Source organism: Protopterus annectens, chromosome 1.part0 (assembly GCF_019279795.1).
Source record: "Protopterus annectens isolate FY-2018-M chromosome 1.part0, PAN1.0, whole genome shotgun sequence".
Classification (NCBI taxonomy): Eukaryota; Metazoa; Chordata; order Ceratodontiformes; family Protopteridae; genus Protopterus; species Protopterus annectens.
In genome coordinates, this window is record NC_056725.1 from 1,917,496,941 (window position 1) to 1,917,517,830 (window position 20,890).

General features: G+C 43.0%; 1 protein-coding gene across 1 annotated transcript in view; it reads left to right on the top strand.

Annotated features, from left to right (window-relative positions):
• Positions 1 to 1,894: 1,894 nt before the first annotated feature.
• The window catches only part of MYO6 (myosin VI), a 692,995-nt gene continuing 673,999 nt past the window's right edge, over positions 1,895 to 20,890 (top strand). Inside the window, exons 1-2 of the mRNA XM_044077058.1 lie at positions 1,895 to 2,003; positions 2,308 to 2,405. Coding sequence (XP_043932993.1) covers positions 1,895 to 2,003; positions 2,308 to 2,405 — 207 coding nt within the window. The remainder of the gene's footprint in view (positions 2,004 to 2,307; positions 2,406 to 20,890) is intronic.

A 20,890-nucleotide genomic window follows, 5' to 3' on the forward strand; every position in this document is an offset into this window, starting at 1 on the left:
TGCAACTCTGAAAAATGTATGTAGCAGACAATGGTGGTTTTCTCAGCATCTGTATTTAAATATTTTGGATGCAGTGGAAACAGCAGTATCTGTAATGTGAATAATGGAGTTGTCACAAACAATTGTGATGACTGACAACACAAAACTGTATTATCCAAGCTGTTTCTGCATTCTAATGTTATGTGTGCATGGCTTAGACATGCTAGGAGCCAAGTAATCTCACTGCATTACCTTCATGATGTTGAACATCCCTTCTGTTACATTCATGGTCCATATATGCTAAAATTAAACTGATGCACTGATACTTTGATTTTGGTCTCCCTCTGCACAGCTGCTAACATGATTACCTAACAAAACTGATATTTTCAAAAGAGTTTATTTTAAAATGTGGAGGGCTGACAACAGAATTCAACAGTTTGCCATAGCATGTAAGGAACTGTCTACTGAATAGGTTTCATTTAATCTCTTGGATTCTTGAGTGTCAATAAACCTTTTAGAAGCTAATAATGTCCTTCCTTAGATCACTGTTGCAGTATTCCAAACTTTTGGGTTATCTGTCCAAGTAACCAAGACACCCAGCCAGGGTATCAAAGCCAAAACCTTCCATAGAGCCATATATCTGACATATGACTTAAGCTCGTGGGCATAACGGTAAATAAGAGGATGTATGAGCCTAAAACCCGAGACTGTCTCACCACTAGTCCGAAAGCTGGTCTTGCACTCATCGGTCTATTCCTCATGTTGTCATTGGTACTGTTTGCCTTCACTGGTTCAGACAAGTGCCCTGTTGGGGAATCTTTCTTTATTTTAATAGTTGTATTGCTCTTGGTTGCTCTTTTAGATGTCAGCTAGGAAGGGAATGTGCGATTGTGGTAGGCAGATTGTCTACTAGGATCTCCATTCCAAGTGCTTTTTCTGTCTAGGTGCAGAGCATGACTACAAAAATTGTACTGTCACTCCTTTGGTAAAGGGTAAGAAGACCAACATTAAGGAAACTGATTTAGTGAAAGACATTTACAAATAACACACTTATGTTGTTTTGGATTATTGTTTTGGGAAGAGGAGAACAGATAGTGCTATAATTGTAGCTTTAACACTGTGTTGCTGGTGTAGTTTTATCATAGTATTAGAAATCCTGGGTCTATATTAAATCATCGAACGCTTAGAAAAGCGAATGATGATTTATCAACCCCATATAAGCGAAAGCTTACAAACTCGAACCTTTAGAACAGCGATTTTTCTCCAAGGGAAAAAAATTGCTTTTCCAAAAAAAAAAAAAAAATTAAAAAAAAAACACTTAAAACATAACACATTCGAAAGAATGCGTCTTCGGTCATCTAATAGGAAAACCAAAATCCTTATTTCGTTGTGTTTGGCTACGCACAGTACAAATCCTAGCTCTTCTTTGCAGTAATTAATTCCCTGATTACTGTTTAATCCAATTCAAGATCACCTGGGAGCTGAAGCCTTTCCTGGCACTAATCATCAGTTCCATTCTAACATTGTTTTTAACTACTGAATTTATTTTTCTGATGCATGTCAGAACTTTTGCCAGCTCTTCTTCTGTAGACCAGTTCCTCTGGTTGTTTTTCATTTCTCCCTCTCTGAAAAAATGCTTTCAGTCATGTACCTGTCCTGTTAGCTACCTGCTTTATTGATATATGATTGTTCCTGTGTATCTGTTTAATTTAACAGCTGTGCTGTTTTTTTTCTTTGAAGTCAGCCACATTTGATTATGTTGTGTACCCCTTTATGTTTCCATTATACATCTTGTCCGGTCAAGTCCTTTCATACAATCCCATATTATTTTCTGTTTGGACTTGGGTCTGCCTGTCCTTCCAGCTTCTTTGAGCTTTCTTCAAGTCTTTCTACAATACTCCTGGAAAATTGAACCATGGCAGATGCAGTTACGAAACTAAAGCCCACTGCTTTTCTATCGAGTTTCTTTCCTTTTCAGTTTATCATCTTTGTATTTCACACTGCCTCCTTGCTGCATTATGCAGGTAAGAGCTTTCTGTTACTTGTTACTGCATCCAGTTTCTCTTGTTGTTACAATCATATCACTTTTTGTTCTGTTTTTGATTTGGGAATTTCCACAGCCATGTGCATTACATCATTTCTAGCATATCCTTATGTTTGTAATGAAAACTGGACATTCTTTCTCCCAGGTGATAACCAACAGCTGTTTGAAATGTATAGCTTGATTGCATTTTACAACATTTCGTACAAACTGCATCTTTTGTGAAAGTATTAAGATAAACACTTTACCTTTTGCACTAACTGGTTTGCATTTTGCTTTCTTTATAGCTAATCCACTGCTAGAGGCCTTTGGTAATGCTAAAACAGTTCGAAACAACAACAGCAGTCGCTTTGGAAAATTTGTTGAAATACATTTCAATGAAAAGGTACATTACAGACTTTTTTGTCATGTCTGTTAAATGCTCTGTTTCTGTCTCTGTTTATAGCAAGTTTATTAATTAATTGATTTCTTTATTTAATTTTAGTTTGACAACCATATAAACGATCTCTTCCTGTAGACACTTTTCAGCCATCATCTGAGCCCATTACAGTATGAAAACTGTGAAAAAAAAAACTCTTGGGTAGATTCTGCATTAATCAGCTGTACATTCTAGTCAAATTTATAGAAAAAGTAAAAAAGATCAAAAACTGGTAGAAAACATAAATGTAAAGAAGTAAAAGTCTATATCACCAGCATTTGACCGTCTGATATCTTCTATTCCTATAGCACGTATTCGTTCAGTGTAAGGCAGAAGAGTCTAGAGTCATTTCAGGCCTATAAGGAGTGGAGAAAATGTCGAAGCCGCAGAAACGGCCAACCAAATTCTTTCCCTGGGAAAGAATTTGGACTTTCGCGGCTTTGACATTTTCAACTTTCGAACTCCAAGTTCGAACTTCTGGTGTTCAACCTTCTGGAAATTTGATTATGTGATAGGAACCCTCTGTTTTACATGTATGGGAAGTCTATTCCAGAGAAGGGGCAGCCTCTGGGAAACAAACCTGTCTCTCCAGCAGGTTTTGTTGATGTTGCATATTAGATTTAGGCCTATCGAGTGAGTAATTCGTGAGGAGTTAGACTTACGGATATGGAGGTTTAGGAGGTGCCCTGGGGCATTTGTAAGCCTAGCCATAGTGATGTGGCTTTCACCACCCCATAAAATGGTACAAAATGCACAGAATAGATTTAGAATACTGTGCCTCTGTCTAGTAGTGACACAGTGAAGGTCCCCTTATATAATAGAATTAGATTACTGTGCCCCTGTCTAGTAGTGACACAGATGTGACCCCTGGTGTAAGCTTACGATCTCCCATCCACTCATCAAGATTTCTCTTGAAGAGAGTCAGTGAGGGGCTCTGCCTAACATGAACTGGGATCTTGTTCCAAAGCATGGGAAGCCTCTGGGTTATGAATCTATCCCTCCAGCATGTCCTATTCATACTTGTGCTGAGGTTTAAGTCTTTAGCTCTCGTGGTCCTGATGGATTTGGATTTTTTGAGGTGGAGCATGTCCATCAGATCCTGATTGGACATGGCCTTGTACGTCAGGCAGAGATCACTTCTGAGCAGGCGGTATGCTACTGAATAGAGCTGGAGTTTCTTTAGTCTGGCAGAATAAGACATATGTTGGAGACCCTTGATCCTCTTGGTGAGGTACTTTTGTGGTCTCTCCAGCTGTTGCAAATGCCGGGTGAGGTACATACCAAATGGGGCATTGTACTCAATCATGGGTCTGATGAGGGAGGAGTATAGGGGTACAATGACATCCTTGGATCTGGATGTGAATCCCTTCATGATGAGGTGTGTAAGGTAGAATGTTTTTCTAATCACTTTGGCAACGTGGGTGTCAAATTAGAGGTCACTGTCGACTTGGGTCCCTAGGTCTCTGATTACTTATTCCGTACTCAGTGGGTTGCTGACTATGTGATAATTTGTGGGTACTTTGTTTTTCCCAAAGGGGATGACTATACATTTTTTGGCATTTAGTTTAAGGCCGTGATTCCGGCACCAGTTGTCCGTTTCTGTGAGGCCTTTTTGTAGGATGTATGTGTCCACTGGTGTATCGACTATGGCGCCTAGTTTGCAGTCATCTGCGAACTTTGTCAGCCACAACCCTCCCATGTTTGCTTTAACATCTGAGAAATAAATGCCGAACAAGAGGGGTCCCAGGACAGATCCCTGTGGGACACCACTTTTGACTGGCTGTGAGTCTGACATTGCTCCAGCGATTTTAACTTTATGGGTTCTGTCCTTTAGCCAGTTTGCAACCCATCTAGTGACATAAGGGTTTACGTTTAAGCTGGTGAGCTTATCTATGATGCCTGAGTGGGGTATTGTGTCGAAGGCCTTAGCCAAGTCCAGGTAGGCTGTATGGACTGCTTTGCCCTCATCAATGGCTCTAGTGACTGTTTCGAAAAAGTCAACCAGGTTCAAAAGGCAGGATCTGCCCTTTACAAAGCCGAACTGGGTGGGGTCAAGTGTCTGTAGGTCCCCTATGTCTCTGTTTATGAGTTCCATAATGATTCTTTCCATAGCTTTGCAGACCAGGCTGGTTAAGCTTATGGGGCGGTAGTTCCCAGGGTCTGTAGAGGTACCCCCCTTGTGGAGTGGGACCACTGTTGATGTACACCAGTGTTCAGGTACATATCCTGTAGTAAGGCTAAGGTTAAATAGCATTTTTATGTGCAGGTTTAGCTCCTCTTGGAGTTCACGTAGCACGCAACCCGGGATACCGTCAGGTCCCATTGATGCTGTGTTTTTAGCTTTGTTGAGGGCGGTTCTCACTGGGACATCTGAGATGACAGGGAGATTACATTCAGCTGGGATAAGTATTTCTTCTTTTGGGGGTGAGGGAGGGGAGAAATTTGCACTGAACCTGTCAGCCAGAATGTTGGCAATATCTGTGGGTTCAGTGTATTTTTTGTTGCTGTGAACTAACTCTGAGCATATCTGAGGGTTTCCGCCCAGGTTTCTAACATAGCTGAAGAAGGCTTTGTGGTTATCTTTAGTGTCCTTAGTGATTTTTCTCTCAAAGTTGGCCTTGGATGTTTTTATGAGAGAACGTAGTTTTCTGCTAATGTTGATCAGAGATGTCTTCCTTTTATGGGATTTTGCTGTGTCGTGCAGTAGCTTCCTTCTTTTGTTATACAATTTGTTAATGGCTAAGGTCCACCAGACAGGACGCTTGCCTTTGGTGGAGAGGGACTTGGATTTATTTGGGATTGCATGATCCATGCATTCTTGGAGAGGTCCATAGAAAGCATTTGTGAAGGATTCAGCATTGTGGGATGTGGTATCCACTGGCCCAGTGGGCTTAAAGGATACCATCTCAGTCTTAAGAAGAGTGAAGTCTGCTTTTGAGAAGTTTTTCACTGTGGTCTTTTGTGCTGGGGGTGGAGGTGGGATATGTATATCCAGAGTGATTAGTTTGTGGTCAGACCTCACTAGTGAGGGGTATACTTCTGGTGTGGAGCATTTTGTCCCCATGTTTGTGATGATCAGGTCTAGTATATTATCTCTCCTAGTGGGAGAGGTGACTAGTTGTTACAGTGCATTTGAATTTATGAATTCCAGGAACCTTTGGGCTAGGGTGTTAGGGCTAGAATAATATACCCAATCTATGTTTGGGTAGTTGAAGTCTCCCAGTATGATGGTATTTTGTGATACATTCATATCCTCCAATGTCTTCAGGAAGGCTGAGTGGGGTTCCTGAGATTGGGAGGGTTGTCTGTAACATGCTACCAGTTGTATAGCAGTTTTGCCTATGGTTAGTTGCACCTGTATGGTCTCTGATGCTTCATGTGTTGCTACTAACCTGGAGGTGTGGGTGTCCTTGATGAATATGGACACTCCCCTCCTTGTGGTTCGGCCCGGGTTTTGGGGCGAAAAGCATGATACAAGGTATAGCCTGGTAGCGCTGGGGTGCTCTCAGGAGCCTTGAACCAGGTTTCAGTTACTGCACAGACGTCGATGTTCTCCATACTGAGGAGTGCATCGAGTGCCTGCATCTTGAGATTTAGACTTCTGGCGTTGAGCAGCATTACCCTTAGTTTTTTTTTCATTTTTGTTTTCTAAGGAGGTGGGTTTGTCTTTTGAACCTTGCCTAAAAAAGGCACTATGGGGGTGGCAAGAGCCTTGGCCAATATCCGGAAGCCCAGTGGTGACAGGTGCAAGCCGTCCCTTGCGAAGCAGCGTGGCTTGTCCAACATGTCATCCCAGGCAGACAGACATTGGATCCCCTTAGAATGACACCAGTACTTGAGCCAATTATTAAAGCTGATCATCTTGTCTTTGTATTGTGGCATCATTCTTGGTGAGGGCAAGATGCTTCTCAGGGTCAGGGTCATACCAGCCTGGGCTACATAATCAGAGAGCTCCTCTATGTCTCTTTTCATGTAGTCCAGGGAGGTATGTCTCAGGTCATTCACGCCAGCATGGACAATGACGGAGTAATATTTGTACTTGCTTTGGAGTGACCTGAGTGCGTGTGTTATGTGGCGGATCCTAGCTCCCGATAGGCAGCTCACAGTCACCCTCTCCTTGTTCAGCCTGGTAAGCGGGACATCAGTGTGTCTGACTATAGAGTCACCTATTACTAGTGTATCAGGCATGGTGTTTGGCCTTAAGGGCTGTGATTGGTTGACACACTGATTTATTGAAGTATCTGTTGCATGTGTTTTGTTTTGAGGTGGTGGATTTGTGGATGTCTGCTTTGGGAGCCTCTGTTGTTTTGGTAAGTTTTTTATTAGAGCCTCTGAGTATGTCTTTGTGTTTTTATGTGTTTGGTTTGCAGTTGTGGTAGGTCTATGTGGGACTGGGTTTGCTGTGTGTGTGGTTACCATCTCCTCCTGTCTGGTCATGCCAGCCCTGAGTTGAGAGAGTTCAGCCTCCAGTTTGGCTACAGTGCTGTGTTAGCAGGTTCTTTTGTTTTACTTGCACATTAAAAATAGGCTGCATTGTGGGGAACTGTGTTTCTAGACTCTTCTGACACTCTGGAGCCTGCTGTGTCTTAACCACTCTTTTTTTAAAACACTTTCATGCACATGCACATTTACATTTATATAAAAGTAATAGAACCATATTAAGAAGTTCAAATTTACAAAGATTATACATAATTTATACTATTATATTCATATAATCTAAGCAACACTATATAAATTATTCAATTCCTGCCTTCTCTTAAACCTCATCCCTCCTCAAAAACATTTTTTTGTACACATTGTTCCCACAATTTCCATTTTTTTGGCAATTTACTCCTACTCTTATCTAAAGATTCCACTTCATGTTCTTTTATCTCGGATACAATATTCACTAATTCAAGGTAGCCAGTTTAGATTTTGATTTCCATTTTATAGTAATTGCTTTTCTGGCAGCCATCAGAATGAAACTTAACATGGCCTTGCTATGTTCTAGGCAATTCAGATTTTGTATCCAAGTTACACTCATTTGCTCACCCAGTATTCCTGACAGTATACTCTGTAGGGAATTTTTAAAGTCTGGCAACTCATGACACTCCTAAAACATATATTCACAGTTACCTTTTTCTTCTCCATAACATCTCCAGCATTTGCCATCTACCTGAGGAAAAATGCCTTAGAGTCTGCTTGTGGTTTAAAAGTTTCTATGCAAACATTTACATGGCAAAAATCTTCTGGATTTATTTGCATATTTGGGAAACATACATATGTCATCCCATTGTTTCTTTGTGAATGGCACATCTAATCTTTCTTCCCAATCCTTTCTGACCTCTTCTGATTGATTCCTATAATTACTGTGCATTATTTTATATGCCCTACTAATTATCCCTTTTCTAAGGGCAGCTTCTGTTCTAGACTCAATTAAAAACTCAACAGTCTTTCATTTAGGATTCCCCTATCCCTTTCTCCTTGCCTATACTCTGATATCAATCCCAAGGCAATCACTAGACTGCAATCCAAATGAATTCTTGGCCTCATCCCATTCTATTACCATTCTCTCTCTAATTATTTTCCCCAAGTACCTTGGTTCCTTTGTCAGTTTCATCCAGTAAATTCTAGTCCCTTCTTGTCTATTCTTTGTATTCCTAATGGCAGTCATCCCTATCAGCACAATCTGTGCGTCTGTTATTCTCCTTAACTGATCTGCATCCAAAATCCCATTCTTTCATATTTCTTGAACCCCCTTGCTTCATCATCATCCTTTTCCACTTTGAATTATAGCTTTCTACTTGTGTTATGTATAAGAGCCTTAACTGCGTAGCTCTAAAATATCCTTTCAAATTAGGTAATCCTAAACCTCCATATCCGTTTAGGAGGGGCTCTGCCTAACATGAACTGGGATCTTGTTCCAGAGCATGGGAAGCCTCTGGGTTATGAATCTATCCCTCCAGCATGTCCTATTCATACTTGTGCCGAGGTTTAAGTCTTTAGTTCTTGTGGTTCTGATGGATTTGGATTTTTTGAGGTGGAGCATTACAATCAGTTCCTGATTGGACACGGCCTTGTACGTCAGACAGAAATCACCTCTGAGCAGGCGGTATGCTACTGAATAGAGCTGGAGTTTCTTTAGTCTGGCAGAATAAGACATATGTTGGAGACCCATGATCCTCTTGGTGAGGTACTTTTGTGGTCTCTCCAGCTGTAGCAAATGCCGTATGAGGTACATACCAAATGGGGCATTGTACTCAATCATGGGTCTGATGAGGGAGGAGTATAGGGGTACAATGACATCCTTGGATCTGGATGTGAATCCCTTCATGATAAGGTGTGCAAGGTAGAATGTTTTTCTAACCACTTTGGCAACGTGGGTGTCAAATGAGAGGTCACTGTCGACTTGGGACCCTAGGTCTCTGATTACTTTTTCTGTACTCAGTGGGTTGCTGTCTATGTGATAATTTGTGGGTACTTTGTTTTTCCCAAAGGGGATGACTATACATTTTTTGGCATTTAGTTTAAGTGCATGACTCCGGCACCAGTTGTCCGTTTCTGTGAGGCCTTTTTGTAGGATGTATGTGTCCGCTGGTGTATCGACTATGGCGCCTAGTTTGCAGTCATCTGCGAACTTTGTCAGCCACAACCCTCCCATGTTTGCTTTAACATCTGAGAAATAAATGCCGAACAAGAGGGGTCCCAGGACAGATCCCTGTGGGACACCACTTGTGACTGGCTTTGAGTCTGACATTGCTCCAGTGATTTTAACTTTATGGGTTATGTCCATTAGCCAGTTTGCAACCCATCTAGTGACATAAGGGTTTACATTTAAGCTGTTGAGCTTATCTATGATGCCTGAGTGGGGTATTGTGTCGAAGGCCTTAGCCAAGTCCAGGTAGGCTGTATGGACTGCTTTGCCCTCATCAATGGCTCTAGTGACTGTTTCGAAAAAGTCAACCAGGTTCAAAAGGCAGGATCTGCCCTTTACAAAGCCGAACTGGGTGGGGTCAAGTGTCTGTAGGTCCCCAATGTCTCTGTTTATGAGTTCCATAATGATTCTTTCCATAGCTTTGCAGACCAGGCTGGTTAAGCTTATGGGGCGGTAGTTCCCAGGGTCTGTAGAGGTACCCCTTTTGTGGAGTGGGACCACTGTTGCTGTATGCCAGTGTTCAGGTACATATCCTGTAGTAAGGCTAAGGTTAAATAGCATTTTTATGTGCGGGTTTAGCTCCTCTTGGGGTTCACGTAGCACGCAACCCGGGATACCGTCAGGTCCCATTGATGCTGTGTTTTTAGCTTTGCTGAGGGCGGCTCTCCATTGGACATCTGAGCTGACAGGGAGATTACATTCAGCTGGGATAAGTATTACTTCTTTTGGGGGTGAGGGAGGGGAGAAATTTGCACTGAACCTGTCAGCCAGAATGTTGGCAATATCTGTGGGTTCAGTGTATTTTTTGTTGTTGTGAACTAACTCTGAGCATATCTGAGGGTTTCCGCCCAGGTTTCTAACATAGCTGACGAAGGCTTTCTGGTTATCTTTAGTGTCCTTAGCGATTTTTCTCTCAAAGTTGGCCTTGGATGTTTTTAAGAGAGAACGTAGTTTTCTGCTAGTGTTGATCAGAGATGTCTTCCCTTTATGGGATTTTGCTCTGTCGTGCAGTAGCTTCCTTCTTTTGTTATACAATTTGTTAATGGCTGAGGTCCACCAGACAGGACGCTTGCCTTTGGTGGAGAGGACTTGGATTTATTTGGGATTGCATGATCCATGCATTCTTGGAGATGTCCATAGAAAGCATTTGTGAAGGATTCAGCATTGTGGGATGTGGTATCCACTGGCCCAGTGGGCTTAAAGGATACCATCTCAGTCTTAAGAAGAGTGAAGTCTGCTTTTGAGAAGTTTTTCACTGTGGTCTTTTGTGCTGGGGGGTGGAGGTGGGATATGTATATCCAGAGTGATTAGTTTGTGGTCAGATCTCACTAGTGAGGGGTATACCTCCGGTGTGGAGCATTTTGTCCCCATGTTTGTGATGATCAGGTCTAGTATATTATCTGCCCTAGTGGGAGAGGTGACTAGTTGTTCCAGTGCATTTGAATTTATGAATTCCAGGAACCTTTGGGCTAGGGTGTTAGGGCTAGAATAATGTACCCAATCTATGTTAGGGTAGTTGAAGTCTCCCAGTATGATGGTATTTTGTAATACATTCATATCCTCCAATGTCTTCAGGAAGGCTGAGTGGGGTTCCTGAGATTGGGAGGGTGGTCTGTAACATGCTACCAGTTGTATAGCAGTTTTGCCTATGGTTAGTTGCACCTGTATGGTCTGTGATGCTTCATGTGTTGCTACTAACCTGGAGGTGTGGGTGTCCTTGATGAATATGGACACTCCCTCCTTTGTGGTTCGGCCCGGGTTTTGGGGCCGAAAAGCATGATACGAGGTATAGCCTGGTAGCGCTGGGGTGCTCTCAGGAGCCTTGAACCAGGTTTCAGTTACTGCACAGACGTCGATGTTCTCCATACTGAGGAGTGCATCGAGTGCCTGCATCTTGAGATTTAGACTTCTGGCATTGAGCAGCATTACCCTTAGTTTTTTTTTCATTTTTGTTTTCTAAGGAGGTGGGTTTGTCTTTTGAACCTTGCCTAAAAAAGGCACTATGGGGATGGCAAGAGCCTTGGCCAATATCCGGAAGCCCAGTGGTGACAGGTGCAAGCCGTCCCTTGCGAAGCAGCGTGGCTTGTCCAACATGTCATCCCAGGCAGACAAACATTGGATCCCCTTAGAATGACACCAGTACTTGAGCCAATTATTAAAGCTGATCATCTTGTCTTTGTATTGTGGCATCATTCTTGGTGAGGGCAAGATGCTGCTCAGGGTCAGGGTCATACCAGCCTGGGCTACATAATCAGAGAGCTCCTCTATGTCTCTTTTCATGTAGTCCAAAAATAGATAGAGCTGAGTATCAAAACCATCAGGGGTATTCAAGACACAAACATCAAGAACACTTATCGAGGTTCATGAATCTTTAAATGTGAACTTTAAAAAATCTGTGGTCTAATGTAAATAGTCCACGAACTCATTCAGGGTTTCTATCGAGCCAGTCCATACAAAGATCACATCATCTACAAAATGTACATAATGTGAGATGTACAGGATAAATAAGTTACTTCTGTCTAGAACATATAGAGACTCCCAATATGCAAGTACCATGTTGGCAGACATGGTGCCCATGGCCATCCCGACCTTCTGATGGTAACAGCTGTCATGAAACACAAAGACATTATTACTAAGTATAATGTCAAGCGATGAACATATCAAGTGTATCTGACCTGTGGAATAATCAGAGTTGTTAGACAAAAACAGTCTAACAAAGTCCATTCCTACCTCATTAGGAATTATGGTAAAAAGGGATACTACATCCATGGTAATCATTATAACATCATTCATACTATTTATGCAAGACCAGTCAAACAGTTGCATCAAAAAGTGCTTAGTGTCTCTAAGTACACTATTTGTCTTATCAATAAAAGGGCATAACTGCTTTTCAACATAGATTGACAAAGGTTCAGTCACCCACCCATGGCCCAAGACAATGGGTCTCATGGGTGAGTTACTCAAACACTTATGAATCTTAGGAAGGCCATATAGTATTGGAATAGTAGGAAATTCAACCATAAAGTAACCATACAAATCTCTGCTTATTACACCTTCCATTAACAGTTCATGAATGCTGTTATGTACATTCTGAATAACCTTACCAATGTCACTTTTATAGCATTCAATATAAGTATCAGCACCATTTAGCATTAAATATATACTTTCAAGATATTTGGTAGTATCCATAAGCATGATGGCACCGCCTTTATCTGCAGGGCGCACGTAAACATGCTCATTTGAAATCAACTCAAAAAGTGCTTTAAACTGAATGTTAGTAAGATTATGAAACTCGTAAATGTCACATTCACTTAGCTTTAAGAATGCTTCAGTCAAAGGAGAGTTGATCAGAACAAACTGGCTAGGCTTCCTAAAGCCTGTATGCTCATAAGCATTATTACCATAAAGAATTCTAAGCAAGATCTTACAAACAGTCTTAAGTCAGTGAGGACCTCATGTAAGGATGAACCTCTAGCAGGAATGAAAGAAAGACCCTTACTGAGTACCTCATACTGTTCATCACTCAAAGTCAAAGAAGATATATTAACCACTAGGCTCGTTATTTCTAATGTGTCCATGCATCTGCTTTCCAGCTTGGCTGATAGCAAGTCCCTAACTGCTGGTGCTGGCATTGCCATGCATCACGATGCTTAGATGAAGTTGTGCAACTTTGCAAACTACTTCAGGGTTTCCTTTATTAATGTCACTTTTGATGGATTTTCAGTCTTTGGGGCTAAGATTGAAGACACATTGACCAGGAGTAGACCTCTCAACCATACTGAATTCCTTGGTTTTTACAGGTTTTGAGGGCAAAATATTGGGGTGTCACGAATTCCTGAACGGCCCACTTAATTTCCGAATTTCCTGGGCTTTTTTTTTTTGTTTTTGTCCAAGCAAACACCAGATAAAAAAAATCAAGACTCCACAGTTAACAGTTATTATTTTATTTTGTGTTGGGTCGTATTTACTGTTGCCAACTGTTTTTACCTTGTATTGGGTTTTATCAACTGCTGCTATTGGCATTCACTGGGTGCTGAGTCGAACAGACTGCACCACAATTAAAGTTTGTTGCAGATGTGCAATTAATTTATTATATCCTAAGTCCATTTGTTGTTGTGCATTCAGGCCATTTCAGTTTATCCATTCGTTGTGCATTCGGGACGTTTCATTTTATCTGCTCGTTTATCTCTTTATTTTATCTGCTGGACAAGTGTTATGTTATCTGCTCATTAGGTAGGATGCATATGTTATCTGCTCATTAGGTAGGATGCGTATGTTATCTGCTCATTAGGTAGGATGCGTATGTTATCTGCTCATTAGGTAGGGATGCGTATGTTATCTGCTCATTAGGTAGGGATGTGTATGTTGTCTGCTCATTAGGCAGGGGTGTGTGTGTGTGTGTGTATGTGTAAAATGCCCCAGTTAAGCATACCTGGTGGGTAGAGTTAGTCAGGCTCAACCGTATAGGTACAAGAAGCAAGAGCTGAATTCCCTACCCACACCAGCTCTTTGGTCTGTTCCTTTCAAAATGTGTGGTTTTCTAGCAAATTAGTGAGAACTGAATTCACTGAGTAATGATAGGAAGACTGAAACTTAAATGGCTATCTTTCAGGAAATGCATGGTAACACAAACCATTTTATTCTAGCAAGTAGCAACTTTTCTAAGATTGTACAAGCAATGTTTAAAATGTTTCCCAGTATGCTCATAAGCATTATTACCATAAAGAATCCTAAGCAAGATCTTACAAACAGTCTTAAGTCAGTGAGGACCTCATGTAAGGATGAACCTCTAGCAGGAATGAAAGAAAGACCCTTATTGAGTACCTCATACTGTTCATTACTCAGAGTCAAGGAAGATATATTAACCACTAGGCTTTGTCACACCTCCAATAAATTTTGGCTTTTTCCAGATTTCTTAAGGTTTGCTGCATAGTTCCTCAGAGGAGGGAGAAGTTTAGTGCTGCTTATGTGAACTTTGTTTGTGTTAGTAGCACAACAGGTAGAATACTTGCTTTTGATGCAGAAAGCTGTGGGTTCTATTCCCACAGAATGTAGATGGATTGCTGATACTGTACTGTGTTGTACTAAGGGGGTGGATGCTGCAGTACTGAGAATGTCCTTTTTGGCGGAGATACCTAGTAACCTGTTATCAGTTTGTCATCTATTCCCTATTACAATATTACTAGCTTATCATTTTTTAATGTAACATAGGCAATTTATTCTTCAAGGGCAACAGGCACTTTATTTGTAGATGAAACAATGAATTCTAAAGTTGTTTACTAGCAGCAATCTCTTCATTAGTTACAGATCTCTTTAATGTGGAATTATTCAGGTGACTTTTACTTCTGCAGAGATTGTGCATATTTACTTTTACTGGTGGATTGTAGAAGTTTGACTAGACTTTTATGATGGAAATGTTCTGAATTGGGCAGATTTGTCATTATTGGTTCATGCAATTTGTTTTACTGCTTACTGGAAAAATGTTAATAATAATAAATTTAAAAACGTACTTTAACAAGTGTGCTGTATTATACAAGGAATATAATTTAATACAATCTGGAAGGTGTATCAAAGAAAACATGTATGTTTTGTGTGTAATGGGCCTATGATTTGAAAACAGCCCAAAGGTAATCTTTGTCTGTCACTGGCCAGATGCATTTTCTTTTAATGTGGGTTTCACTGCTGTTTCAATGAGTGTTAGTTTCAAAGGCAAAGAACCTGTTATGCTAAGTCTGTTTTCACTGTGAGACTGTATTGCTTTGTATAGCAGATGTCTTTCAGTGTTTGTGCTATAAAATGTAAAATAAAAGATGTTATGTAGTCCAATCTTGCCTTCATTCTTACCCCTGGGTTCAGAGCCGAACCTCGGCTCCGACTCGGCCATACTCTAGCTCAAAGTCTTCAATTGGCTCGTGGCTAAGAGGTATCCCATCATGCAACAGGCCCATTCCCCAGATCTCGTTTGCCGCTCGTTACGCTCAAACGTGGTCTCGCTTTTGGCTGTGGCTAAGTATACTTTTTCTAAAGTTTTGGATATTTGTTGACCATAAAAAGCTATTTTTATAGCTACTGTGTGTGTGTGTCTCTCTTGCTAGTTGTGTGGCCTTTTTTGTTGGCCGTTTTGTTTTTGGTATCCCGTTCACTCCCTTTCTTTCCAGGGGCTAGGCTCGTTTCAGTTAGAGGACCTAGTCCTCCCCATTGTTTTCCATGTGGTCTCTTTGTGTTGTGCTTCCTGTTACTTGTAGCTTATTTAGTGTTTTGTCATCTGATAGTGGTGTTATCTTGCCTTTGTTTCGCCTGGGCTAGGCTCATTTAAATTAGAGGACCTAGTCCTCCCTGTAGTTTTGTTCCCGTCGGTTACTAGGCCATTTTTAGTTAGAGGCTTTAGTTTCCCACACGGGGTTTAGTTAGGTTTTTGTATGTACGTGTGGTTTTGCAGCTTGTCCCTGTGTGTGTACTCCTTATACAGTATGTCTAAGGATTCTAAGGAACACAGGCCTTCGGGCTTTAAGAAGTGTATTGAATGCAACAATAAAATGGCTTTGACTGATGGGCACTCCATGTGCGTGTACTGCTTGGGGGCTAGCCACCTCCAAGAGTCCTGCTTGTTTTGCCATTCCTTCAGTCCCTGCATGCTACAGGAGAGGAAGAACAAGCTCATTCTGAAAGGACTGCTTAAACACTCCTTCAAGGAAGACTTGGCCAAGTCTTCCAGTGCCATATCCTCTCCAGCTAAAAAAGACAAAAAGACTGCTAAGAAGCGCTCTCCGGCTCCGTCTGTTTCTTCGGAGACACCAGAGAAAGTTGCTAGAACAGCTTCTCCTTTTTCGGCTCCATTGGCTTCGGTGCCGACAGAAGGTAGTGTATTGACTAAGTCTGTATCGGCTCCCAGCCTTTCGGAGCTGGTCACTGATATTTTGTTTTGGAGCCGGTCTCCAGTTGTTTGACCGGGTTCTTCTTCATGTCAGTCTCCCTCTGTAGGGAGATCCAGATCTCCAACTATGTCCTCAATGTCCCTTTCCGATGAGGACGTTGATAGAATGGTGAAGAAACTGCTTCAATCATCGGTGCTGGCCAAATTGATTTCGGCTCCGACCCAGTCAGCTCCGGAGACCATGGCCCCTTCATTGTTTGTTGTTCCTCCTCCACAACTTTCTCGGCCCTCGGAGCCAGAGTTGTCGGTTCCGTCGGGTGCCGTTAGGTCGGTTCCAGTAGCTTTGCTGGCCTCTCGGTTCCAATTTTTGCTCCGACCCCGTCGGTCCAGTCCACAGGGTCAAGGTTCCACAGTTCCCCAGTCGGACCCGAGGGGGAGGGCTCGGATCAATCTTTATCGGTTCCGAGCCTTCCTCTCAGTGCTTCGGCTTGACTGAGCTTGGACCCAACATCTGCTTCGGACGTCATCTCCTCGACCCCGAGGGCTACTAATGCATCCTCTACAGTTAGTCGGCCTTCGGAGCCAGGGGAATCAGTCTTCGAGGTTATGAGGAGTGTGCTGGCCAAGTCATCAGCTGCATCCTACGGCACCGACACTCTGCCCTCTCTGGCACAGGTGTCAGTTTCAGATCACCCTCTATCCATGGACAGCGGAGACCCAAGGCCACAGGATACCTCCATGAGTGGTCCCCAACTTTCTGATGTCTCCCCAGAGTTTTTGCCTGAGGAGCCCTTTAGAAAGTGGTTGTGTAAGAGGAAACACGTTGACTCCCCGGATGAGTCTCTCACGTCGGACACTGACCATGAGGAGTCAGAGGGGTCCCCCAAGTCATCTTCTGAAGATATCTCTTTTTCAGATATTCTGGAGGTCTTAAAGCAGAGAGGCGGCTGGCCCTCCAAATCCCCTTCTGATGAGGAGTTGGGTTCCTGAAGGCTTTCGGGTCTCAAACTTCCGCCTCTTGGGTGTCTCCTCCTTTTGATGAGCTACTAGATCTCGTCTGTCGAAAGGTGTGGGAATCTCCTGACACTGTGGAACCAGTCCCTAGGATATGCCATGGTGTGGCAGCAGCCACCAAGAAGGAACTTGCTGAAAATTCGTCTACCATCCATCCACCTAGCAAGGAGTCCTGGTCCATGGACAGGTATGGGAAGTGTGTGTTTACCTCAGCGGCCTTTACTCCGTGGTCACTGAACTACTTGATGCATTTTACAAGGCTCCAGAGAGATCTCCTAAAAGAGCTAGGAGATTTTCTACAGGGTAAAGTTTCTGATGCTGTGGCACAGAAGGTCAATGCACAGATGTCTACCCTAAATTCCCTTACCAACTCCTCCATGAGATTGATCTCATACGCAGCCAATGGAGTGAGCAGGGCAGTGGATTCCGGAGTCACTCTTAGGAGACACTCCTGGATGCGCCTGTGCAATTTCGTGGAGGCCTTCCAAGTTTACGTTCACCAACACCCCTTTTGATGGTTCATCTTTATTCATAACCAAGATGAAGGACGCTCTCACTAGGTGCGAGCAGGAAGGATAAACCCTGTCTGCTGTGGGAGTCCATTTTTCCATGCCTTCTAGACCTTACCCCAATGGCCAGAAGGGTGGGAAAATGTGGTTCAGGAAGTCACAGAGATTTTTTCAGGACGCACAAAGTGATTCCCCCTCCAGAGGCAGGGGAGGGGGTGGAAATTCAGGTAGATGTCACCCTAGAGGCAGAGGAGGCCCACATAACCAGGGGGACCGTGATTCCTTTTGCGGTTCTCCCTACCAGCACTCCTGAAAGGAGGCCTGACTGTGCATCTCTGGAGCCAGTCGGGGGTCGCATTTCTTTATTCCCAGAAACCTGGCAAGATGTCACCCAAGACGAGTGGGTATTAAAGATAATTTCCAGAGGTTGTCGTATTCCCTTCTCTTCTCCTCCCCCGCTAACCAAGAGAATTCCAGATGTTCCACCCAGTCACAGGGATTCTGCAACTTTAGAAATAAAAAAAGTTGCTTTCAAAGAGAGCCATCCAGCCTGTCCCTGCAGACCAAGTAGGATTAAGGGCTTACTCCAGACTTTTTTTTGGTGCCGAAAAGAACATGGGACCTGAGACCCATTTTGGATCTCAGCCGAATGAACCTAGGTGTACAAAAGTTTAAGTTCCGCATAGTCACCTTACAGTCAATACTCCCTCTGGTAGGGAAAGATGTGTGGATGTGCTCCATTGACCTCAAAGATGCTTACTACCATATCAAGATGGATAGGGCATCGAGAAGTCATCTACGCTTCTGGCTGGGAGCCAGTCATTTTCAGTTTCGCGCCCTGCCCTTTGGTCTCACCATAGCCCCCAGGGTGTTCACCAAATGCATGGCAGTGGTAACGGCTCACTTGAGACGTCAGGAATTCCAAGTGTTTCCGTACCTGGACGACTGGCTCCTTTCTGCCACCACCAGGCATCTACTGTTACAGACCAGGGACGCCATCATTACACTGTGCCAAATGTTAGGATTTACTCTAAATTGGGAAAAATCTGCCTTGTTGCTCTTGCAGCGTGTCACTTTTATTGGCACCGAACAAGATATGATGCTCATGATGCCCTTCTTACCAGAAGAGAGAATTCAGGCTCTACAACAACAGGTCTATGCCTTACTACCATTGAGGAAGGTCAAGGCAGAAGTGGTCCTCAAGTTATTAGGGACCATGGCTGCCACGGTCATGCTAGTTCCCCTTGCCAGACTACACATGAGGGTTCTTCAGTGGCTGCTTTTCGCCCAATGGTCACTTCAGCATCTTCCACTCTCCCATTCTATCCTGATTACAGACACGTGCAGGCAGGATCTACGCTGGTGGCTTCAAGCCAGCAATCCCAACGTGGGCAAGCCTTTTGTCCCATCTTCTCCAGTTGCCACAGTGACCATGGATGCCTCCCAGATCGGGTGGGGGGGCATTATCTCGGCAGGCGGTTCAAGGCACGTGTCAGGATCACGAGACCCATTTGCATTTCAATGTCTTGGAGATGAAAGCAGTGCTATTAGCGTTGCAAACACTTCAGAGCTTTCTCCCTCTAGGGACAATTGCAATCCACTCAGACAACATGTCAGTGGTATGGTATCTGAAGAAGCAGGGAGGAACCAAATCATACCCCCTTTGCAGAGAGGCACTTCGAGTTTGGCAGTGGGTGGTGTCTTTCCAACAACTTCTAGTTGCAACGATATACCGGGGAAGTCCAATGTGATTGCCGACAGGCTGAGCAGAGCTATCCTAATGCCTCATGAGTGGTCCCTGAACAAATATGTTGTGGAGAAGATATTCTGCAGATGGGGTCAGACTTGCTGCTATCTGTTTGCCAGCCCCCTCAATGCCCAATGCAGCAGCTACTTCACCCTTATCGCCCTGGAAGGGGAGACACTCAGGGACTCTCTGGTTCATGATTGGCCCTCCGGTCTTCTCTATACCTTTCCACCATTTCCTCTGATATCAAAGGTCATTCAGAAAGCACAGTCTTTGGGAAGCAAGATAATCCTGTTTGCCCCACACTGGCCTCATCAGATTTGGTTTCCCTTCCTTCAACCCTATCTAATGGATGATCCCTGGATTCTGGACCCAGATCCAGATCTACTGACTCATATGTCAGGACAGTTCCATCCCTCCATCCAGACCCTCAAGTTGACAGCTTAGCTGCTCCAGTTCCGTCCCTAGTCAGGCTTCATGAGTGGTCCACATCCTGTCTTCTTCCCACAAGCCTTCTACCAGGAAGATTTATTCCAGTAAGTGGAAGAGATTCTCCATTTGGGCCCGTGAAAGACATATTGATCCTTATACAGCTCCTATTTCGGCAATATTAGAATTTCTTTCTCAACTGTTCAGTCAGGGATCAGCTGCAGCAACCATTAAAGTGCAATTGGCAGCGATTTCTACCTTTCACGTTGCTAATCAGCCCAACCTTATGGCTCATAGGCTTTGTAGGGCCTTTCTGAAAGGAACAATGTTACTCCGACTTTCAGTCTTTGATCCAGTAATGCCATGGGACCTCAATTTTGTATTACAGAAGCTCCCTTTGAGCCCACAGCTACGTGTGACCTAAAATTCTTGTCATATAAGACAGTATTTTTGGTAGCCATAACTTCAGCTAGGCGGGTCTCTGAGCTCCAAGCTTTATCGATTAAGCCACCTTATTTGGTGTTTCACAAAGACAGGGTCTCCTTAAGAACCAATCCTTCCTTTATTCCAAAGGTTGCTTCTGTTGTCAATATCAACCAATCCATTGAGTTGCCTGTGTTTTTTCCTGAATTTTCTAACAAGGCAGAATTTAAGTTTCATCAGCTAGACGTTCATAGAAAATTGTGCTTCTATTTACATAGGACAAAAGATTTCAGGAAATCAGATCAACTATTTGTCTCATTTTCAGACACTAGACTTGGGGTTCCTGTTTCTAAAGTAACCTTGTCTCACTGGATTTCCAATTGCATCTCATTAATTTATGGTTCCAATGGCAAAGAATTACCCTTTAAAGTGAAGGCTCATTCTACACGCTCTGTGGCTACCTCTACTGCATTTCAGGCTAGGATTTCTATGGATGATATTTGTGCTACAGCAACATGGGCTTCGCCTCATACTTTTATTTGTGACTACAAATTAGATCTGGTCTCTAGAGGCAGATCTTCCTTTGGTTCCACAGTGCTCAAGAGTATTTTTCACTGAGCCACCTGTAAGATTATGCTCAACAAGGTTTTAAGGTTGAAAGTAACTTTGCTACAAATATGCAACGTAAATAAAAAAATACTGAAATCATAGTCTGGTTATAGTTGCATTCACAGTCTGTTGCATACAGAAACCTGCAGAATATACACTGATGAGAGAATATACTTTGCAGCATCAACTTAAAGCAGTAACAACTTTTTATAA